General features: G+C 40.3%; 1 protein-coding gene across 2 annotated transcripts in view; it reads right to left on the minus strand.

Moving 5' to 3' along the window:
• Positions 1-25,217, minus strand: part of alx4b (ALX homeobox 4b) — a 57,544-nt gene that overhangs the window by 26,691 nt on the left and 5,636 nt on the right. Inside the window, exons 2-4 of one of the 2 annotated variants that reach the window (XM_036148137.1) lie at positions 16,158-16,471; positions 8,728-8,856; positions 6,797-7,632 (exon numbers count right to left, since the gene is read on the minus strand). The exons of the other annotated variant lie outside the window; for it this stretch is intronic. Of the exons in view, the coding sequence (XP_036004030.1) occupies positions 7,312-7,632; positions 8,728-8,856; positions 16,158-16,471 (764 nt within the window). The 3' untranslated portion in view covers positions 6,797-7,311. Of the gene's footprint in view, positions 1-6,796; positions 7,633-8,727; positions 8,857-16,157; positions 16,472-25,217 lie in introns of those variants that run through there. 2 annotated transcript variants of the gene reach the window in all.

Consider the following 25,217-nt stretch of genomic DNA (forward strand, 5'->3'; position numbering starts at 1 on the left):
TTCCTGCCTATGCTGCGATGCGTCAGAGCGTCCGCCATCTTAAATGTAGCAAATCTTGCAGTTACTCAGTCACTTTACAGTATCAGAGGGACTTTAATCTCTGAATATACTTTGTATTCGTAGTATTTTTTTGTAATATTACAAGTTTATTTTCGTACCCTTTAGCTTCATTCTCCTGAATTTTATTCTCCTAAAGAATAAAAATATTTAAAATAATCTAACCTGGCCCTATTACTCCAGGAGTGAAATAATTCTGCAAACTGTGATTATTCTGGAAATGTTCCCCCTTAATTCTAATAATATGATGTTTTTATCAGAACATTATCACTTTTGTGTTTGTTTGTTTGTTTATTTTTACTTTATTGACCTAGGACTTTTTTTTTCCTCATATTATTAATTTTAATTTTACCTCTTTAATACTCACCCAAAAAGTCTGTTCCTAAAGGTTCACATGTGACACGGTTTTATGAAATAATGAAGAACACAATGTTTAGATTTAACAAATTGATCCTTATATTCATAACACATACACACACAAATATATGTATGTATGTATGTATGTATGTATGTATGTATGTATGTATGTATATAAAATACTACACATATATAATATAGTATATAAAACTATGTGTATAAAATAACAGAACCCAACTTTTTTCTGCCACATACAATATGGCGGTGACGTTGACGTGCGAATCTGCGCCCTATGACGCGTCTACGTATATATGTCTGTGGTTTCAACCATTTTCGTTTCCAGCTCCACAGCAAAGACAAATCAGCTGGTTGAGGGAACAGGATGAAGGAAAACCAGGCAGGGATTTTACTTACCTGAAGCTGGACTCCCCACCTCTGGCCAATGGCAACACCGACTAATAAAAATAAGTCTTTGCAGCATCCTTCAGAGTAAGCACCGCCCCCAGAAGTGTGGAGACAAGAAACTGAATGTAATCTGTCTTTTTTTTCTTTTTCTTTTAAGAATCCTTGACAGCAGAATTTTGCAGTGCCTTGAAGCATTCACATATGTTTAACTTTTCCATATGTTTCCTCAATACTGCCAAAGACTTCATGGTAAACATGGATTAACTGACAAAACACTGCATAATTGTGAAGAGGGGAGAAAAAGAAAAACAATGGTCATAGATTTGTATATAGAACACTTTATTCTGATCCCACTAGATAAAATCCAGTGCAACAATTATTCTCAGAAGTGTGTAATTCAATCTCAGGGTGACTCTTGGCTGTTTCTCATCGCACAAACCAAGGAATACGACCGACACAAAGTCATGGAGATCTATGAAGCAGGGTTAGGGTATAAAACAAAATTCCAAGCCTTAAAGATGTCAAGGAGCACTGATCAATGCATCACCCAACAATAGAAAAGGCAAAAAAAAGCATTAGCTATAGAAGCACCCAGGAGGCCCATGGTAACTCCGTAGAAGCCGCAGAGATTCACTGCTCAGGTGGGGCAAAACCGATGACCTGACTATTTTCAGTCATGGCCTGTTATGGAAGACTGGCAAGAAGAAGCTGGTTGAAAGAAAGCAACAAGAAGTCCACTTTGTGGTTGGACACAAGCCCATTAGGGACGTGGGCAAACACATGGAAGGAGGTCCTCTGGTTAGATGACAACAAAACCTTGTTTTTGAAAGTTTAAGGTACCATGTATCATTTCTCTTCTGTTTGACAATTATGTGCCACTCTGTGTTGCTTAAAGGGGAAACATGCTGTCTAATGTCCTCCTTGTCACATTTAAATCATTCAGTTGTGCTCTATATGAAGTGAAACTGCAATGCTTTGGTCTGAATTACTCATTATTGTTGCTTCACAGTCCCATTTTTACCCCGGCTCTGATGTGCATCTGAGAGCAACTCGTTCTGGTGTTGTCTCTTTAAATCTAGAGGAAGCACTTCACTCCCTGCCCCCCTCCCGGTCACAGAGTAGTCTGCTCCACCTCATTCAGCCATTTTTCGAGTATGCTGGGTGACGGTGTAATGAATTGCATGAGTTAATACAACAACTGAACATTTTCACTTATCCACGAACCTTCAGCATCCTTCAGCTTGGACTACAAAATCGCAGTCAAAAATAAACATGGTGGATTTGCAAAACTGGTTAGCCAGAAGTCCTTTGCCTAGTTTACCAGCAAATACTGCGACGTAATTGTTCAAAAAGCGTAATACGGAATAGAGAAAACTGAACAAATTGAAAAATATGGCCCCGACATAATATAAAGATAACTACACAGCACAACTGGAGAGACTACATTGAGCTTTTGTGCATTCCTAAAGACTCCAAGCACAACTAAATGTATTTATGGGTTAAAACAGTGGATTTTGCATGAAATGTCCCCTTTAATCTCATAAAATCCAAATAAAATACATTAAAGACTTTTCTAAGGCATTGTATGTCTTACTCATGCTGGCCCTCTCTTCCTGTGAGCAAATATTTTCCATCACATGTTGTCTGCTCAAAGATCGGTCGTTATTCTTGTCTTGTCTGATCAATTTCTTACGCATGTCAAAAACTAGAGCTAAATATGACCTGGCATACTAGGCCTGTAATGAGGGGCGTCTGACTGGGCAAAGATCTGTGTGTTTCTTCGTTTTTTAGACACCCAACTTCTCTCTATGTGGCCAAACAGAAGGGCTGTGGTGTTTGCCCATGACCACAACAAGAGGCTTCTCCTACTTGGATGTCTCGTCATTGGACGGTGTCACTGTTTCAAATGGGTTTTGATTTATGAGATCATGCCACTGGAGACTGTTTGAATGCCGAGTAGTTTGGTTTCATCATGGCCAATTCACGTGTCACATCAATTTGACTCAAGTCCTTTAATGTTTTTAGGAGGATTTTCATTAGTCCATTAGAATCTGATTTACAGAGCAAGCGGCAGCTTTCCTCTGAGGGATCATTTAACACTGTAAGCCAAAGTGCTGGCCGTTAAAATATGACCTAGAAGAGATTTTTTTGCTGAAAGCTGATATGAGGGCAAATTTACTGCGTTGACCTCGCTAACGATGGCCCTTAATGAGCAGCTCAGACTGACTAAAGCAGCGAATGAGGAATCGGATATTTCCCCTCTTTTCCATATCAGCAGGAACTTTATGTAGAGGGGTGAACTTTGAAGTGTTGTAATGGTCTTCAGGGCCCTTCAACTATGCAGGCCTACTTCTGAGGTGCCAGCGGAGCCGGGCTGGAGCAGCATGACCGTTGCTCTTCTTTCTTGTTTGTTCCAGATATACGCCACTTATCTGGAACAAATGCCCAGAAGACTTTAAAAGTACTGAAACCTTGAGATCCTTTAAATCGAGATTAAAAACCTATTTGTTTAGAGTTGCCTTTGTCTTATATATTGACCTGCCGCTACTATTCCACCGCAATGTGCTTTCTGCTGTAATGTTTTCTTTTTTTATGTTCTGTTCATGTACAATACTTTGAATTGTCTTGATACTTAACAGTGCTATACAAATAAACTTGCCTTGATTTGTTCTTAGTGGTTATTCATGATTTAGCTGTGAAAAATAATTAAAATGGTTATAGAAATACTGTCTATCTTGTCTCTTTGGTTTAATCAGAACAATGGAAGAGGGATTTATAGCATGGCTGAACAGAGTAGACAGAAGTAGATGCTTTTTTTATTCCTTCTAGCAAAAAAAGTAACCCTGAACTTGTCTTCACAGCAATGTTGCCCTTTACATTTTCATGAACACTCAACTTTTCATTCCCATAATTCTATTCTTGACAGTGCAGAGTAAATTATTATTAAATTAACACATTTAATAATTTTTAATAGATTTTTTTATTTATTTATTTATTTATTTGTAGCTTATTTTGACAGCGCGGTGGAAGGGTTTGTGGTACTATTATAAGATAATTTTATTTAACTTAAATTCAAATAAAAATTTGTTAAAACCACAAGTGAAGGCTAAAAAAAAAATGCCTCATGCAAGACAGCTCAAGCAAAATCCACATTTCTAATCATCTTCCAGTTTTAAGCAAAGCATGTGAGTGTGTGTGTGTATAAACTTAACAGATTAACAGACTTTAAATAACATTTTTACTCTTAAATTATTTAGAGAACAGTTTATTTCAAAAATGAAAACCAACATTGACAGAAAAACAAAGTATTAATTCTATACAAAGTCCTGCACCATGAGGAGACCTCTCAGGTGCTGTTTTTGGTACTAAAAAATGGACGGGCTTAGGAGACATTTTTCAAATCTGGAACAAAAAGCTGCTCAACCTCTGACGTGAGGATTGGAGAACACTGCCCCAGCAACAACTTTAAAAAAAAAAAAAAGCACAGTACGTGCAATAACTTATTGCATTATTGGAGACCATCAAAAGTAAAAAATATTTGGTTAATATACTAAAAAAAAGTTGCTTAAAACCACAAATACATCAATTTGTTTTGAGAAAAACAAAAGCAAAACTTTACATATTAAACTTTACACATTATTGCTGTTATACTTCATTGGTTTAGAACTGGAGGTCCAATACTTGAAAGAGAAGCAAAAACAAATGTACAAATAAACAAATATTATATATATTGTTCACATTCAAACAATATGACATCTTTAACTTGAATTTAATTGCATTAATTCAGTAGTATCAACACAGATGAAGCGGCAGAGGAGAGGAGCACTGAGGAAGGACACAGTCAAAAGGACCAATGAGGAACTCGCTTAGGGTTGAAACCAGTCATTTAATTTATTTTGTCCAAGTTTCAAACAATCGAGACATGCATGAGACCTATAACCAAAAAAGTCGTCTATAAGAGTAGCTAAAGTTGGTCCTGAAAACTGCACTATGCACCCTTTCTTTAGTAAAAACCCTCATAAAATACACTGAGCTTTAATTGTAATGAGAGTGGTGGCTCTGCAAGTGTCATAGAGAGAAATCAGCCAAAACGATGATGAAGCCTGTCATTAGGTTCGTCCTGGAGCCCAGCTCTGGTGATAACCCTCTGACGAGACGAGGTAGGGACCAGTTTGTGCCAACGCTAACAGGTCCCTGCTTTCTGGCTCTATCTCGACCCCGTGAGCCGAGCGTTGCAGAAAGCTGGAGAAAACTTCAGGAGGGCCACTGGGCAGCCCTGCAGACCGCGGCACCCTCTGAAGGAACCAACTTTTAAACGACAAATCGAGCATCTAAAAATGTTTGCAGCCCTCAAGGCCGTGATTTACCCCGGCGTTTACGCGGCCGGACATCTCGGGCTGACGCTAATTAAGTTTGTCTCTTCCTGTTGGTTGCTGATTGAAGCTGGCAAGGTAGGTTGGTGTTAAAGGTTGCCACGGCGTGTCTGCCAGCGGGGACTCTGTTTCCTGAAACTCGAGGACTGAGCCCCGTGGAGGCGACCCTGGGAGGGGAAATGACAGCTTGGTTTTGAAATTACTGCCAGCCTACAAAGCCAGACCAAATCGACGCGCCATTTCTGCTCGAGCTTGATTAGCTTCACCTCACTGCGTTAAACCTTTGCCCTTCTCTGCAGGGAGATGAACTCCCCACAACGGGCTCGGACAAAATGATTGTTTTCTGTCATAATTGTAGTTTGCAATAGAAAGTGACAGGATATAAACTGTCCGGCCCTGTGTACGCGCCTGGGAACGCTCACAGTGAGCGGACTGGTTCTCAGGCAGCTTACAAAATGCCAGCTTTGTTTAGAAACATACTTAAACAGGTTTATGCAGTCTGAGGAGAGAATCTGAAGGGGGGGGGGAAGACACATCCGTTATGAGTGCAGCAGGACGGCTGAAATGGAAGTATGAGAAAGGAGGAAAACGACAAGAATCCTGCTCATTGCTGTACGCTAGGATACGTCCGATCTAATGTCCGATTCTACATACTTTTTCAGAAAGATATTTCAAACCTATTTTATTTGTCTAATTAAAGATATATGTCCCCCATGTTAAAAGGTAATGAAACCCTGTACCTCAATGAGACCTGAGATAAATGACCTATACACAGCGCTCATGTAAAGATGTGTTAATAGCTTTAAAATACAATTTCATTGCAGTACCATAATCTCACACCAAAAAGTCCTATCTTTAATTATAGAACATCCATCCAGTGGGAAATAATTTGACGCCGTGTCACTTCCAATCTTAATACTTTGTACGACCCCCTTTTCCACACAGGAAAGCTCTTATTCGTCTGTAAGATTTACAAGGTTAGAGAAAACAGACAGGGATCTTTGGCCATTCCTCTTGACACAATCTCTCTAGATTGTTTGGAGTCCTGGGTCCTTCCTTCAGCTCACCCTACAGCATTTCTTTAGGATTTAGGCTCAAGGACTGAGATCGCCATGTAAGAAGATTGGTTCTGTGTCAAGTGAACCAAAGTGAACCGTTTCCATGTGAATTGGCCACATGTTATGGATCATTATCTTGTTGAAAGGCCTAATCATAACCAATTTTTAGTGCTCTGGTAAAGTACATCAGATTTCTATTTAAAAGGTCCTGTTATTTCAAAGGGTCTATGATACCTTGCATTGTAACAAGGCTCTGGGGCCTTTGGAGGAGAAACACAGCATCACGGATCCTCCGCCGTACTTAACACTAGGCATGGGGTACGTACTTTTGCACATATTAATTTCACACCAAATCCACCTGGACTGTTTGTTGCCGAAAATCTTGGTCTGGCGCTCATCTGACCAAAGCAGCCAGTTCCAATTAACTCCACATATTAACATTTGTTAAAGGCTTTTTGGAGCAGGTACATAGCGTATAATGGTTCTTATGGAGAATTAGGGACCCCCAGAAGGTAAATTGTCGCTCACTAACTGAACTTTGGGGAGTTTTTTTTTTTTTTTTTTTACCGTGTGATCTCAGATTATTGCGCAAATATATAGAACGCCATCGATAACTACATCTTAGTTTCAAGACACTCTGCTCAACTTAATAAAGCTGAAATTGTAAAAAGTGCCACCATTGGTGATTTAGCTAATAACCGTTCATTCTTAATATTTACTTAAATTAAAGGTTGTTTTTTTTTTACATTTTAAGTGTGAGATCATGCTACTACAGTAAAATATAATTTTTTTAAGGCATGTTACCCGTCTTTATCAGGAATGTGAATATGTGCAGAGGGTGCTGCTGTCTCTCTCTCTTTAATATAGCATCTGCTGATGATCATTGTCACAGCTTATCTCCTCTGTCTCCCCCCGTTCATTTGACCTGTGTTATCATCAGTGCTCTCAGGACAAAAAAAAAAAAAAAAAAAAAAAAATCCTCTCCTCCTTCTCAGTGCTCGCTGATGGCTGCTCCGGAGATGAGGCCATCGAGGGGACCAGGGCGGGTCTGCGCTGGGACATCATGTAGCCCAGGAGATGGCTGCGCTGTGTTCCTTGGCCTTCATCCGCAGCGCAGCTATGCTCGAGGACTTGCGATCTGGATCAACGTTGAGGTCGTAGCCGTTAATTCCCCCGCCGAGCCCGGCGCCCCCGAACAGGCTGCCCATGTGTGTCTGTCCCATGTGGCTGCTCCCTGGACTGGGCACACCCAGGAAGTCAGAGACGCCGCCGGGAGCATGAGGGTGAGGTGGCATGCAGGAGGGGACGGAATCGCATGGCACAACGCAGCCTGGCACCGGAGAGGCTCCGCTGCTGCTCCCGATCCATGAAGGGTTCTGGATCTGAAGGAGAAGAGCAGGAATTATCGTTTAGTGTGAACGGTAATGAATTCAAAACAGTCTGAGAAGAAAATGTGACGGCGCAAACTACTAGTCTGCTTCGTCGCTTGACTTTTTAAAAGCCGTTGTAGTGGTAGAGCCAGAACTCATTTACGAAAGCCAAACTCGTACCTCAATCTTAGTATTTAGGAATGCTGGTAAACACGGCTGCATGGGTGCATGTTTATTACAGCTTCTCTTGCCTACCAAATGCTTCTTCAATTTCAGCCATGCTTCTGGAAACTGGGCTTTAAGAAGGATTTAGGAACTAAATGCAAAAATAAACCAAGTCTTTTAAGATAAGAACTTATTAATCATCACCTCTGACCAACAAAAGTATGCTACTGTCCAGAAAACACAGCTTTATTTCTCATAAAAATGTTTAATTACACTGGTAATCATCCAAATCTTCTTTATTCCAAATAGATTACCAATTCTGCAAGATATTTTAACGGAGATTCAAAAAGCTGTGAAATTCTTCTACTTTTTTTATAACTGTTTGGCTAAAACCATTTTTATGTATTTCTATGGTGTATTCACAAAACAGATTGCACTAATTACAATCTAAAGCTGTAAAGATATCAATACAATCGGTGGCTTTTCCCCCCCACTTTTTCTATTCTTGTGCCAAAAAGACCACCAGCTTTCAGCGGATGCTATTTTTCCACACAGCATAAGACAGTTTTAGTATGAATGTAAAGCTGTTTGCTCTGCCTGTAATTTACATAAATATACAAACATATGGTCACAGTTTTCCCAAAACGCATGCATAATGTCTAATTTGGCCAACTGTATCAGTAAAGAGAGATGCTATATTCCTCTACACCGATGTTTTCAGCCAATACATAAAGATTACTATATAAAAATCCCAGAAAGCTAAAAACAGACTGGTGCACCCTTTTTTTTTTTTCTCTGGCCATGACAGAGAACTGAGGATCTCATTGTTGATATGATTTCAAACGATTCCTCTCCAGGACTTCTATACGCCAAGGCTAAAACATCCATAACCGGAGGTTTCTTAGCAATTGTTGATTACTACTTGACCTTGGAAATCCTTACCTGTGCATAGTTTTCAGGTCGGGTGAGAAGAGGCAGTTCGTAAGCGGTGGAAAAGTGTGTGCGCACTTGTTGCATTTGGCCGAAACGCTCCCTCTTCCTCCACTTGGCTCTGCGATTCTGAAACCACACCTGCAAAGAAAGCAGTCCATCAGAACAACCGCTTCACACAAAAAGCATTTTAACATCTATTTTACATATATCCACTAAAGTCTCTATAGGATTTGAAATACCAAGTTAATATTGTTGGAAAAGCGTCCATTTCGCTGATCTAGTCAAAGTTATTTATTTTTTTTTTTTTTTTAAAAAGCTAAATTGTATTGAGTATAGTAAAGAAAATAAATTCTGCTACACATGAAAGTTCTTTTGAGACTTGACGTGTCTTTAAAGTGCTGTCCACTTTGAGCTATTGATGTGAAAATGGTGAGTCTCCCCCAGCGCCGTGTTTCAGCTCCACCCTTTGATACAAAGCCGTCTGCCTCCCTTCATGCTGCCAGCGTCGACAGATCCACATCTGGGCCTGCAGCTGTTCATAAATCACTCTCAGAAAGGTGTGCTCTCTCCCATATGTCAGCGCGGGGAATCCCTGGGTACAGTTCATGAAACAGAGACTGAACTTTTGACCAAGATGATATATTTATGCATGGACTAATTATCTCTTGAGTTTAACTGCGGTTCGCGTTGCTTCTGGTAGCTTCGTCCCGGTCTTCTGGATCAATAGGTTTAAATAATGCTGCTTTCAGTAACATGCTGAGAGATGTAGCACAGGCTTCTCGGCATTCCTTTATTGTAAGAGAGCATGACTAAAGAGGAAAGGTGGGATGTGATGTGTGCTCTAAGCATAAAAACATCTGCAGGCTGAGATAACTCCGCAGGAAGTTTCTTAAATGTTATTTAGAGTGGCAGTTTTTGATGTGAGAGGTATGGCTCACCGCTCAGGGTGGCATCTCATCAAACACATGATCAATGGGAAGGGATCCTTGTCTTGATGCCTGTGTTGTGCAGATTTCCCTCCTCGCTGCTGTAAAGATGTCACCTTTTTAATAAACAGCTGCTCTGTTGATTGCTTCCCTGTGACTGAAGCTGTCAGAGCTGCGTTCCAGATAACATGAATATCAGGCTCAGTTAATTGTGGGCACCCCAAAAGTCTCACTGTAACATCTAGCTTATAAAGATACATGAAAGAAATTTGATATTGCTCCATTGTGAACAAGTTCTGGTCTGCGGTGTGCGCAGATTTCAGCCTTATATATAGTGAGCTTGAAAATCAGACTGCATTGTTTTTAAATTAAGTTTTGTAACCTTGTTAAATGAAAAGTATGGGAAATTTGGCTTTGTGCATTTTTGGATGGGAATGTTTGTGCAAAAATCGATGGTGTGGATTTTGTTATCGAAAATCCAAATATGTAGTTGTGAAAGAATTTTGTCCACTTGTAAAACAAGTTTTTTGAATGCAAAGATAAGAATTTGTGTTTGCAAAAAAGATTGGTGTCTATAAAATATTTGCCGTTAGAAAATTACGTCTGTAAAGGTAAAGATACATGGCAAAAAAAAGAAATTCCTAGTAAAACTAAAAATTCTGTACAAATTAAGCATTATTTTCAATGCAATATTGAAATATAGATCTGTTCCTAATGCATCTGCTAGGTTTTCTTTTTCCCTTCCCCCTAATCTGACCCCTGGTTTCTTTCATTCTTTTTTTTTTTTGCTCACTTAAATAGTTTTTCTTCCCTTTTCTGATGCTTGGGCTGTTGACAAGCTTTTTTTTGATCTGGTGTATCTAGTAAAGTGGTTGAGTGTATATCCTGATGAAGGTGTGAATATCAGATTTAATCTCCGATGCAGTAAAGAAAATGGCACCATCACCGCGCTTTGATTAGTGCCACTGTTGGTTCCCCATGGAGACTGAACTCATGGCACCAAAATGCTAACCCGGGTGCTGTGTGATTACTTACTTTACTTTTTACTTGTTTTGTTAGCTTCTTGTTATTTCTTCTCTTAAAGAAGTCTTTTGCTGAATTTATTCTCCATTTTTTAATGCTTATTTATGAACATAAAAAAAAATATGTTTTACGTTGAGTACTTTTGCTTCCAGATATCTCTTTTTCCATTTCAATGAACAAGAGCTGAATTGAAGAGGAGGGGATAGTGGGAGTCTCCACATGTTTGTTTGCATCTATTTGTTGGTTGTCTGAATCCAATCCTCCCGAGAGAACTGTGGAAACGTCTTCAAAGAGTCTGGGGAGAGCAATCCCGCTTCGGCGCGGGGGCTTGAACCCGTATTGTGGGTTGATTCCCAGCCCAATCAGCTTGTGGTTTTCACAGTCCCTGACATGCAATTTTCCCTCAGTTATTCCCTTCATATGCCACCACCCCCACCCCAACCACCCATGTTTTTCTCACTGTCATCATTTCTCTTAGTAAAGAAATGCACATCGAGGTTCAGAGGCAGAGCTAAAGTGTGTCGCCAAATCTGAATTCGCAGGATGCGCACGGTTGGATAACCGCATTTTGATTTGCAAAGTGCTTTCTGATGAGCCAAGGACTAGGATTTACTTCGAAGACATTAAATCAAGCAGAAGAGCCCCAGCATGCGCTCTATGAAAATGTCTCGTTTCCATAGATGCTTTCAACAGATTAGGCCACACATTGCTGATATAACTTCTTGTTTTTATATTTATGAGAGATAAAGATAACATTGGATTCAGACATTCCTGAGTTCAGCTGGTGGGATTAGAGGTTTTCAAACGGGGAAGTTGATATATGAGCTTGTTACTGGATCCCCCGATGTCAAGGTGAAGGTTTGGTGCCCTTTGTATTATGTCATAAGTTTAAAAAGGGAGCTTTGAGTCTATGCAATGTTCCCACTGAAGGTTTGGGGTCTATTATTGTTTTCCATGTCTTCCTGTGGGGGAACTTAAATTACATGAGCACATTACATTACAGGTCTCCACATATAAGCCCTCACACATGACAGGGACCTGTCTGGATGGATGTCCCCTCATGGTGGATTTATATTTAGAGAGAAAAACACAAAAAAAAGAAAAGCAAAAAGGTGTCCTTTTCAAATGTATTGCTCTCTTTTCTTTGCCAAGTTCTATATCAATTCTTTATTTTAAACCTTCAGTGTTAATATTGTATTCAACATCCCTTGGGTCAGAACCTGCAGGCAGCATTTCATTTGCCCTGGGAAAACATGATGTCATTTAAAGATTAATATCTCAACTGTCAAAGGTCTTTAAATGTTCTACTTTCCTTCAAAGAGATACGTCATTCTCAGTTTGTTGAGTCGTCGTCTTAATTGTAACAAATCGAGATAAAGTCACTCACTTTTTCATCCTAATCTCTTTGCGGCCCTCCCACTCCTCTGTTAAAGCTCATCCTCTTCTGTCCTGCAGCGCCCCTGCCCCCGTAACACTGACCCCTTCGCTCTCGCCAAACGCCGCTTTCCTCCCACCTTCCTTTTAAGTCGGCCAAGGGAAGTGGGGATATTGGAAAGTGAGGTTGGAGAATGTTCAAACTGGGGCTTGTTTTCATTTCATGTTTAATTTCCTGACGCCTAAGCCCTCGGCTTCTCCACGCCTAACCTTCTCGACCTCTGGGAAGCGTGCAGACGAGAGCGACAGACTGGGCCGTCCATACACACACAGAAAGCCGAATTCGCTTTATACAGAATTTAAAGTCTGAAAGCAACAAATATTTTAAAGCTGGACTTTCTAAAATAAAATAAAATAAACTTTTACAAACTATTTTGGAAACACCTATATTTCTTGTCATAAGTCTAGCGCAAAGTGTATGAAATGTTTCTCAGATTCTCCCCTGAATAGACAGACACAACCCAAATACCTTGAAAATGACATAATCCCCAGAAGTCAGATGTTTCCTTTGTTTCCCCTTATCTTCTATATTAAAAACATTTAGTCTTTTGGCTTTTTGAGAATTGTCACTTTTTAAAGGGATAGTTCACGAATTTTTGAGCAAGGTTTTGCTAAACGGTTATAAGCAGTTAATATAATACCTGCAGCAGATATAACTCCCTTTGTGTCATCATTTAGAACAGGCCCAGATTAGTTGATCCCAGAGGCCAAAGATAAGCAGACCTCTACCATCTTAAAAAAAATGTCAGTATTAAAAACACAATATCAGAATTCATGGTTCCGTCAATGGCAGCACATTGTGGAGGTCTTAAAGAAGCATTGCAGCCCTAGACAATCACACAACACCCGCCGTGTTTAACGTTCTGTATGATGGTCTTTTTCTGAAAGGCTCTGTTAGTTTTACCTGGGCCTTCCAAAATGTTTCAGTTTTGTCTGATCTGGGTACAGGAAGCCATCTTTAACAAAGATGAGATCTAGCTTTTTGTTCTTTTTGGACAGGCTGTGGTTGTCACCTTGAAACTTTCTGCAGGAAGCCATTTTTGCTGAGTTTGTTCTTTTTTTCTTGAATCAAGGACTCTGGCCTTGACTCAGGTAAATAAGGTCTGCAGTAATCTAGACGTTGATCTGGTTTCTTTGGTGTGTCAATGCACTCTTTGAGTACTTTTCCCCCATAATAAATGCAATCATCATTTGAAAGCAGCTATTTTTATTTCCATCTATCCATTTTCTTACTCGCTTTATCCCTCATGGGGTCACGAGGGCTGCTGGTGCCTATCTCCAGCATTTCAGCTATTTTTATTTGTTCGTGTTATTTTTGTCTGATATTACAATTCTTTAAGGATTAGAAACATTTCAGTTTAGCAAAATCAAAAACAGAAGAAATATATTTTTCTATTCTTTTTCGTACACTATCTTGACACCGTTACGAGAGTTTCCAGTCAAAGTTCTCATTCAATTTCAAACTTGATGCTGGTTTAAAGACCAGTGAAATAGCATTTGCCCAACACTGCCATGACAATTTTTTTTTTTAGTTTAAAACTGTTTTACTGAAGTTTGCTTTAGTCTTGCTCCTCTACCCATTAGCTCCAGGACATACGAATCTGGACTTATACTAAATTAAGTCCCTGAGAGAGTTATCCACTTCAGGTAAGATATTAACAGCTTATAACTATTTAACAGAACCCCTCCTCAAAAATTCTGGACTTTACCCCATGCAGTTTTCTAATTTTTACACAATACTTAATCACTTATCATCCTGACTTTCAGTGCCCTCATCCTAAAAAGCATACCCACAAGGATGAAATCTAGTGACTGCAAACACTTACAACTTTTGTTTGTATTATTTAGCAGACATCTGCAAGGAAGGTGGCTCAATACTCTTGGAGCTCGTAGAGCTTGGCGGTGATACAGTAATTGCTAAAGACGCTGACAGCAAAATGCAGCTTACAGAGCCATTATGGAGCTTTATTTATGCTCCAGAGCCAGCAGGCAGGGAAAGAGAGAGAGAGAGAGGAAGAAGGAGAGAGGGAGGGCAGAGTCTCAAGCTACAAAAACAGCTTTGAAGTCCAGCCGTCTCACCTCATCTCTGTCATCCAGGTCCGCTGCAATTGATAGAGTGCCTCACTCACTTACTCACACACGCATGGCCCCCCTTCCTCCATTAAAAAGCAGGCAGCGGGGTGAAGTCCAAGACTGGGGTTCAGAGCTAATTGTACCGAACCGGTGGCAGCAAAAGTCACATGAGTGATTACAGAAAGCTGCCGCCAGACTTTATGAAGACATTCATCACCAAACTGAGGATGAAACTGAAGGACTCTAATGGTGGCGTTTAGGCAGAGAACATTTTCTGGTGTGCGTTTCAATTGCTGTTCTGCTGGAGATGAAACGGATCCTCCGGTTGCCTGGCGAGCTGCGAGGACAATTGGATATCCCTGGACTTTGTCTCCGCAGACCTTCGGTTAAAATTGTGGGGTTTAGTCTTGATTGCGCACGTATCTGGGGCCTGATTTTTAGATGTTTTGGGTCAAACCTCACAGTGACTCTGCTGTGCGCTCGTAAGACGAAAAAAAAAAAACGTAATCGTGTTCGTCTGGGGAACGGACGGGCCTGTGTGAACGCTACACGAATGTGCTTATTTTACTGTACCACCGCGAGGACCAGGCCAGGTTCCTCCGTCCCTGACTATGTCTCAGGCCGCGCGTGGAAATTGAAACTGGCATCTCGGAGTGTCTTTTATATCCGTGCCAAACAGCTTTGATGACTTTCCATGTGTTTTCCTTTCCTTGCCTCCAGAGCGGTGCGGTGAAGTGGTTTGAACATGCTAGTCGCTGCAGAGAAACCCTTGGCCTCTGACCTTCATGTGAAGCCTGCACCGTGTGAGTGCAGTGAGCAGTTTTTTTTTCCCCCAGTCCCACCCACCCTACACTCTGATCTAAAACTGCCATGGGGGATAAAATAGATTTAAAACAATAAGCTTTGCTTTTCTGCTGATCAGAACAATCTTTATCAACACACCAGAGTTATCGCTCCCTGCTTTAACTGCCTGGTCCCTGAGTGTTTACCAGCAAGCAAACAACAACATGACCATCCTCATTATTGTTCCTGCTATGACAGACACTCATATATGCACGCTTAACGGCAAACCTGTACCGTTCTTTCACGTAAAATGAAATTCACATGCCAAACACCAAACGGTCCTGTTAGTACAGCTATCACGGACAACATGTATCTGTATAACCTAAACATAGTGGTTAGTTTGTTCCTTTCTGTTACATGAAACCACCCTGACATTTTCAATTAGCAAACAGGCGCAGATGTTAAGTTGGCTGGTCTGGTCGTCGTTTTTAGTCATTGGACCTTCATCTGAGGCTCTAGAGTTCTGCGTGATGTCAGTTTCTTTTAGGTAGTCGTTCTCGTTTATGGTGAGTTTTATCTTTTTATAACTGATCAGGCTTTTACAACACAACAATGTGGTTGGTCTTTAAAAACAAATGCGCTTTATTTAAGCCACCGTTTCACAATTCTGAAGTTTGGAGTTGAAAGTTCGAGGTGGGTCAGGATCCTGTATAATTATAGTCCTTCCTGGTAAAGATGTTTTGCCTTCTGGTAAACTGCTGTTAAGAAGACATTAGGCTGAAGTTCTGATGTTCTGACAAACCTGGATGCTAATCCAGGCTTACTGTCGCAGTTCCAATCATTTTAAACATTTGAATTATTTCTTTAACTTTTTCCTGGAACTTAACACGTACTTTGCCAAACTCACCAGGTACTTTTGGGAACCTTCAATAACCGTGATGGATACCTGCTAAAGTACCTGGTAGGTTCTGAATATTTCCTTCTAAAGTACCAGGCACATTTCTTTAAGGTCCCCGGTAGGTTCCAGGAAATTAAGGGTAAAGTAAGTATGTGGCACGTAAGGTCTGGAAAGTATGGTCTGTACTATTATTTCATGCCAAGGTGGGCAGTGTCTTTAGATTTTGTTTAAACACAAAATTGTGTCTTCATTCCAGGGGAAATAGATTATTTAAATAATTGCGGTTGTTTATTTATCCTCACCTGAACCCGAGCCTCTGTCAGGTCCGTCCTCAGAGCCAGCTGCTCGCGAGCGTAAACGTCGGGGTAGTGCGTCTTCTGGAAAACCTTCTCCAGCTCTTCTAGTTGGTAGCTGGTGAATGTCGTGCGGTTGCGTCTCTTCTTGCCTTTGTTGCTCTCTGCCTCACTTTTCTCCAGAGGGCTGGAAAGGTCGGACCCTGGTCGTTCGCTTGGCCCCTTCACGCCGGGCTCCTTTAGGTTCAGGTAGCTGCCTTCCATCCCAGGAGGGTCAACATTTGGAGGGAGTTCAGACTCTGTCAGGCCGCTGTTGTCTTTTCCTGTAAGTGTACGGATAAAACGGGAAAAGATTATTTTTATGAGATTATTATCAATAGATTTAAAGGTAAGATGCAACAAGAAGTTCAGTTTGATTATCATATGATCTTTAACTAATCTGGACAGTAAATTGATGAGTGGCCACTGGAACATGACAGTATTCTAGAAACTCCTACAAAGAGGAGGATCTTCAGCCCTGAAATTCCCATTGTTGGAATTTTATAAAATGATGCAGTCTTATTCTATAAGTAATAAAGAGTTTTAACTGATCTGTTTGTACAAATGCCAAAAAAAGGAGAATTTAAAAATGACCTTTTACCACAGTGCCATATCCTAAACAGCTTCAGCACCTTGTCAATTTAGGATTTGCTGGAAAATGGGGGGGGAAACTGCTAATAAAACCCGACTCGGTGAATGTTTTACATTCAGCCTTCCCTGATTTTAAAAAAGAAACCCCTAATAATAGAAATATCAAAAACTGACCCTGAAAATCAGGGATTTTTAAATTGAAATCCGGTCGAAACCCTCTACGTCGTCTTCATGATGTTTTATTTTAAGACCCAAAGAAATGTTGTATTAATCCCAGTTGCTGAGAAGAAGCGCCTTTTTCCTTGTTTGAAAGGTTTGTCACAACACATTGGTCGTGACCTGTGACATGACCCACAAAGTCCCCCCCCCTCTATCATCTCTCAATCACGTTACCTGAAATCTGAGCCACGTGAAATCGCTTCATCTTGAGATATGTTTGGTGGGCCTTACAAACAGGGTGGGTGCGGATGTGGAGGCGGGTGTGTGTGGGGGGGGGACCACTCTAACTCCTACCACAGCCAGCCTTGCTCTCTCAGATGTAAACAACATTGTGTTTGTCACCTTCAATTTCTCGAGCGTCCATTTTTGGGACAGAACTCGCTCTGTTCCTGTCAGTCCACGCTGGCTTTTTTTGTGTCTTTCTGAGGAGATGAAGAAAGCTGTCCCTTCTGCTTCAATAAACAAACAGCCGTGTGAATAAATAAGCCGTGGGGCTCTGGTTGCAGACCAGCGAGAACACTGAGCCCGGTCAGCCTCTTGTTTGCCTTTCCTGCAATGGGGAAGGGGAGCACCTCGTCTTAAATGGACTGGGCTTTAAACTTCTCCTCATGGAAACAGATTTGCGGGTCTTATGCATCCAAGCTTATTTGCCTGTGTGCGCGTATTTTAGTTTGTCACTTTGTGTCATTAAAAGCTGTCATGGAGAGTGAGCTGATGATTTCTGGCAGTTGTGAATCTTGGTGGAGTTTTTTTTTTTTTCTCGTTTATGACAAAATATCTTTGGACTGATGAAGCTAGGCGGAGGCTGTCGGCAACGTGCATGTTTGTTTTCACAGATTAACTCTCCTTTGGCAGGAGTGTCCCTCAATGAAATGTCAATATCTATTGGCTGAAAGCTGCAGCAGCCCTCCCCTGGACTCTGTCTCCAACCTGTCCCAGCTGAGACACTAATGGAACAGCACAGCTCTCCCAGCTGGAGTTCGTGACCTCAGATCATCACGGCCTACCTGTCAGACCTTTTTACTTTCTTCCCGCAAGCAGATGTTCTGACATCACCAACCCCTTAAATTTGGCCTCCTCTCCTCACGCACTGTGCAATATTTTTGTTCCTCCCCCCCTTGAGGAAGAAGTATAGCTGCCATGTTTGTGAAGTAAGACGGGTCAAGTCCAAGTTCCTGCCTGGCATTTGTGTCTGTGAGAGGGAAAAAAACAGTTATTACCCTTGAGCAAGGTGCATATCCTGTCAGACTGAGGGTGCACATGAGTGCACTGAGAAAGGGAGCAGGAGGGTGTCCGGAAATATTTTGGATTCTCGATCCTTTTTATACTAGCATCTCCATCTTGGGCTGTGCACAGATGTATTCACTTTTCTCATCGTAAAACGGTTTGTTTAAAAAAAAAAGCGATACAATGAACAACCAGCTTCCTAATGTTGCTTTAAGAGTCAAAATAAAAGAAACATCACAAATGTGACAACATTCTGACTTTAATAAACTGTTGTCACAGTTTTTACTATCCTGGCACATTGAAAAACACGTCCCAATGGTCTAAAGGTAAGGGAACAAAGAGCATTTTTTGGAACCATTTATGATACCTGTCAAAGTCACGCATATATATATATATATATATATATATATATATATATATATATATATATATATATATATATATATATATATATATATATATACACATAAGTGTATCACCAGCCACCACAGCACAGGAACTGAGAACATTCTGGAGATGATATTGCCAAAATTAAAAGGAACAGTTCAGGATTTCTGAAGTACGGTTCTGTTAGATGGTTCCAAACTGTCAAAGTCTGACCTGTAAATGACCATCTTGGTGTCTTTGGGACCCTATTAGGCGGTCCCAGAGGCTAGAGCTAACAGTCCCAGGGGGACCAAGACAAAAGCAGACTACTACCATCCGTCTTAAATCATCTTCCATCTGAAACAGCTTAGAGGTTTAAACAAATGCTTCTTTATAAACCTTTTAAACTCTAGTCATTGGATATACAAACACACTCTCACAAACACCCATAGGTTCCTGCATTCAGGTGCTTACAGAAACACTTCTATACAGATAAAAACCCTATAATTACCTTCGGCTGTCACATTATCCATTTTGTATTAAACAATACTGTGTATTTTTTTAGTGATGCCATCAAAGGCATTGGTCGTTTGTACCTGGGATACTTTTTCTGTTGGTTATGCTGTTCTTTCTATGTGTCTTTCTGCAAGTGTAGAAGCAGGCTCCAAGGATGTTATGTTGCATCTTTCCAGTTGTGTGTCCAAAGAATTTTAAATAATCCCAAAATAATGTCCAATAAAGTTTTTTTGCATACATATAAAGTGGAGCACTATAGTGAAAGCAGTAATGCTCCACTTGTGAAAGTAAATCTGTTGGGCTGTCTTTGGCACTAATGTTGCGTTCCATTTGCAGTCCGAACTTGGAAATCCCAGCTTCCAATCGGAAAACTCAACGGTATGGCCACCATAGCCGGACTTTCCCCACAGAAAGTCGGAGAAATTTATTAAGGCCAATTGTCGGATCCAATATGGCAGCTTCTTGCATCAACAACTGTAAGCCTTGATGAAAATGTTTTGTTTTACCAGATACAATTATAAGAGTGCATCTAAAATCAGTGTACAGTTTTAAACGACGTTATGAGAGGGTAGGCTACTACAAACACAGCAACACCTTTCCTGGCCGCCGCCATTTTGGAATCTTGACCCTTTAGTTTTTTGTGTTTTATTTTGGAATCCCGACTTCCCCGACTGTGTTAACTGGAACGCTTTTCACTCAGGTTTACCCCTTTCCCAGCTCCTATTTTCGTTTTCCGAGGCAACTGGAATGTAACATTAGAAAGCAATTGCTACACTGTCAGACAGGACACTTAACAAACAAAAAAAGAGAGAGGGAGAGAAAACAGGACATCTAAACTGTTTTGGGTCAGAGTAATTGTCTATAAGGTGTGTCTAAAGTAATAAAATCTTTAGGATTTCTAGACCACCTTACTTTTGTTATTCTGACCAGAAATGCTTTAAATGACAGGTGACCCATCTCAAGTACTTAAGGTCTGGTGTCCTTCACATCTAAAATGTTTCCCTGCACCAACAGACATGATTCAAATGTCTGAATTACATCCTTTGCATGGCATCTAGTTGTGCAGGAGCTGGCTGATGACTCAGTCATTCCCTTCAGGTGTGTTGATGTAAAAAAAGACAGACGCTGCCTTTAAATGTTCCATTCATGGTATGTTTTACTTACTACTGGCAGACCACCACCCACCTACCCCACTTTCTGTGCAAATAACCGGCTAATGTAAACATGAAGATTGTAAAAACAAAAATAAAAAAATCATAAAATAGCAATTCATAAACTACTATGGTGTTTTTTTTAAGACGACATAAATCTCCTCATGTATTAGCCCCTCTCGGCCTAGCCATTAGCATCAGCCTGCAGGTCCAAAGCAATGTGGATTTTTATCAAATGACAACCCCAGGAGAGTTATCTACCGCAGGCAAAAAGTTGGCTGCTTATCATTTTAACAGAACCTTACTTGGAAAAAAATCCTGAACTATCCTTTCAAATATAACTTCCCAAAAGCTGACATTTATGAACAAATTTTAATGGATTTTTTTCATGTTATCCAGTCCTTCTCTTTCAATGCACCCCTAAAATATGTTGATCTGTTTTAGCCAGTACATCCTGTTCAAGTTTAGCCAAAACAAAGAGATCAAAAAGTCAAGCATTTTTTGATCAGCGCTGAAAACCTCATTTGAATATACGCTAGACAAAGAAATCCATGCCGGACAAGAATCTGACCAAACTTGGTAGCTTTGTCCACAGAAATGAAAACGCTGCCATGCAAAGTATGTTTAACAAAAAGCATAAGTTTTCGGTCAGATCTTTTTCTGTAAAGTTGTGTAAAATGCTGCATTTTCTTTGTTGACAAAATCAATTCTATTGACTTTACGACCTTGTTTGGGGACAGTAAATAACAAGACTTAGACTGTTCAGATTCACTGAAAATATTATTTTTCCAGACAGTAATCCTACTGATAAAATAAAACACTAAAGCATTTTTAAAAAGTCAGGAAGATTAGGATCTTTTCACTCAGGTAGGACATTTCGTAAGAAATAAACACAACTCAGGGAATAACAAACTGGCTTCCAAGCAGGCACTTTGCAACGGCCTTAGATGGAGATAAGGAAAAGCCTGCACAGCTAATTAAGCGCTCAACTGCATCGAGAAACTTAAGCTTTTAAACTTTATCAGCTCTTTAGCCTAAACAAAAAAATAAATAACACCTTTAACAAGTTTTATATGGGTTAATTCCTCACCTATTTTGGGCTTCATCTCCAGTAACTCTGCACTAGTCAACGTATTTTACTCCTCTGTTATCTAAAGTCGTCTTTTCTCTGTGGCGCTAACCACACCGATGCGTTTACCACAGGCGATTTTAAGTTTTTCCCTGCATGCTGAGCTGTCTATTCTGTAAAACACAGCCATCAGACAGAGCTTTCTTTAGGGAGCCAAAATTCCTCTGCGTTGGCTCTGAATTTTTTTGGCATTCGAAGGAATGTGTTTTTGACAGCGGTTCTCGTTTCAGCGCTCGTCAACATACCATGTTCACATACATGCGAACGCGCTGAACTTCACCAGCCTGTCCCGTAATCTGCCGGCGTCCCTGTTCTGTGACAAGCTGCAGACCGCTTCAGTTAGCCGGGGTCAGATGTTTACTAGGGTCAGCAATTTAATCACTGCTGAACACAGAGAGAAAACATCAAAGTGTAATTTAACTGGTTGTAAAGCAACGGGGCACCCTCTTAGTTTTTATGGAATGGGACAGGGAGGGTCAAGTGAAGCCAAATAAAAGAAACACTATAAATTAGTAACCTGGGGAAGGGTTAATGACAAAACACTAAATAGGGGAAGGGAATGCTTTTAAACAGAGTGCTCTAAAAAAAAAAAAAAAAAAAGTTTCTGAACACTTAGTTGATTGCCGTTTGCCACAATGGCTCTCCGTGTATCACACCTTATAAGGAGTAAATACAAAGCAACTATTCCATCACCTTTATTTGCCAACAGGTGACAATGAATTTATGTCTGCCGACGTAGACAACTGGATTATTATTATTTTATTTCCCACTGCTCGGGCTATAGCCTGATGTTGAGCATTGTTTCCTCAGTGGAAGGGAGGTTCCCAGAAGTTCCTGAGGAGAGATCTATGCCAGTGGCTCATGCAAGAATGCACATTCCCTTGGAGACGGAAGGTTTTTTTTTTTTCTGCTCAGCCTCAGCTCCTGAGAAACTGCTTTAACCCTGACCTCGGTACCGTCGCAATACCGTAAACCACTGTTCAATAGCATTAGTTCAATTTCAACTCAACTCTGTTGATTTGATTTTCAGTATTGGTTCAATTCTAACAGCATAGACCTGTGTACTCCTGCACCAAATACTACCTAACCATTTTGCCTAGGCTTCAGCGGAATATGTTAAGCCAATTGTTATTCACACTGTTCGACGAAACATAACTTACACATTTGCATGTGTTGATTTATCAATGAGTATATCAACTTAGTAAACATTTAAGAATGCGGTTCTGAGAAAACTGTGGACTAAGCCTGAAAATTTGAACAAGCACCTTACAGGTCCCTCCCTCTTGCTCTCTGCTACGCTGCAGCCCTCCCTCCACAGCTCCTCCCCCACAGCAGAGCCTGCCGTGCTGCTCCGATGCTTACCTTCTTTTTTTCCTGGCTCTCATTGGTTGTTTCTGACCGGGACTGGTGTATTCCTGCAAATGGCGGCAGGAGCACACTAGGAGGAGCCAATGGAGTTAGATTTTTTTTTTAACTAATTACCTGTCTCATACTATAACAAAGTAGTGACAGTTTGAACAAATATGTAAAAAAAAAAAAAAATTTAAATTACCTACTGCAGCTTTAAGCAAGCTCTTAGGCCAGTTGGTGGGAAAGAATACATGTTTGTGCAAGAATTTGCATTTGCCTCCAGATTTAAAAAAACTAATGCTAAAGTCCATTTTGTGCTCCACAGTTGCTTTCACTGTTGCACAGCAAGAAGGTCCTGGATTGGAACACCAGCCTGGGGTCTTTCTTCATGGCGTTTGCATGTTCTGCCTGTGTGGGTTCTCTGCAGGTACTCCGCCTTCCTTCCACAGTCCAAAAACAAATGAATCACTTGGTCTCTCTAAATTGCCCTGAGGTATGACATGGTTGTTTGTCCCAACTCTCTGTCTTAGCCTGTGATTGACTGGCGACCTGTCCTGGGTGTAACCCGCTTCTCACACAATGAATGCTGGGAATAGGCACCGGGCCAACCCCCCCCGACCCCCACCCTGACTCTACAGGGATATGCGGGTATGAAGTCCAGCTTCATAGCAAGCTGAGCTTCTCAATTATCTCTCTGTGTAACCGAGCCACATGTAGATAAAGTTTACACATGGTAAAAAGTAAAATTTCTCCTTTTTATTTATTTAAAATAAGATTTTTCATTATTTTACTTCTTCTCATCATGATCTGATCTGCTGTATTTCTTCATCCGCTTTGTGTTTGGTGCCACCTGCCAGTGTGCAACGGACACAGATGTCTGCAGTGTCCCCTAGTGGACCCTTGTGTGAGGGGGACAGATGAAAGTTTGCGTCCCACAGGCTTTGCAGTATGAATTAGACATTTGTTTTTGTGTTTTTTATTTTATTTTATGAAAGGCACATTTTAGCTGTGGCTGCCAGGGATGTATGCCACCTTGGTACAACAAATAGATAAGAGTTTACTTTTTAAGTTTCAAAGTATTTCAGTAATGTTTTGTGACTTAATCACAAACTAGTCTTTATTTTTGTTTCTAACACATAGAACCAGCCAGCTGTCTTTATTCGATAAACAGTTATGGTGCTTGTCAGCATTGTTCTCAGCAGTGGTGTCTGTTGTAACAGACGGGATCCCCTGAATCCATAAAACATGTTCATGAGCACTAATGACTGCAACTGTGAAACTGTATCCTTAGGTTCATTTGGGCTGATTGATCTGTGCTTGTAGGCAAATACATGCTATCATCCTGTTGTTTATGAATAGTTTTCGATTCTGTGTATAGTTTATACCTTCCTTGGTTAATAAAAAAAGACAACTATTATCAATTGTGTTGTAAATTAAAGTCAACACAAACCAGAATAGTTAGAACCTAAGTAATTTATTTAAGCAATTTTACATAATCAGTTTGAATAAAATATTACTATTATCAGAATTGTTGATTAAAATGTAACAAAATTCTAAGATTGCAAATTGTCACACCAATGCTATTTGTTAAATTCTAACAACTTGTTTTATCTGTGTAGTTAGAATATTATTCATGCTGCTAAAGCGGTTCAAGATGTTATGAGGCCTTAAACAGAATCTGATTCAAAGGGCTTCTAACCACAATCACAGCTCACCTTATAAAATTAGCCCGGATATTTCAGAAATGCTGATCTATGCAACAACAAAATGCTTTCTCCAGAAAAAGGTCTTCATTGTCCAATACACTAATACACTTTTTTTTCTTTTTTCTTTTTATGTTTGAGCATCACCAGGTTTGGTTTATGTAATTATCACTGATGTCACACCTCCAAAACGGTTGCACCCCCTGAAATGTTGTAAGGGGTGGCCAGATTGGGGGGGGGGGTACTTATAACCTCTGGATGACACAACAGGTCCATTACCAGAACATAAGTACTTCAGAAGTTAAAGGAAATTGACTGATTTAAAGCAAGAAATATATCTTGATCCTCCCATGGATTTTGAAGGAAAAAAGCTAATAGTGTGCAAATTTCATTTGCTGAATTAGAACATGCTTTTTTAGCACTTAGATAATCCACTGTCCATGATTTTTTTAAAGCTCTCCCAATTTCTGATCTAAATATTTAATTCTGATATCATTTGAGGGAGGGCCTTATTTCAGAGACAAACATTCAAACATGCAAAAACTCTGTAGAGGAATGAAGGTTTAAAGGTTTGTCAATGCCTAACAAATAATGACTTTAAATGGCCAAAGTCCTGACTTCACTCTTATAGTGAATCTGTGGAGAAATTTAAAGATTAGAGTGATGGCAAGGAGGTATTTCTACCTCAATAAACTGGTGCTCATCACCAAAAGAATCATTGAAGTACCAGCGAAAACATGAAAGAATGTTCTGAAGTCAGTATAAAGACCCACTTTCT

The sequence above is a fragment of the Fundulus heteroclitus genome, chromosome 2 (genome assembly GCF_011125445.2).
Source record: "Fundulus heteroclitus isolate FHET01 chromosome 2, MU-UCD_Fhet_4.1, whole genome shotgun sequence".
Classification (NCBI taxonomy): Eukaryota; Metazoa; Chordata; class Actinopteri; order Cyprinodontiformes; family Fundulidae; genus Fundulus; species Fundulus heteroclitus.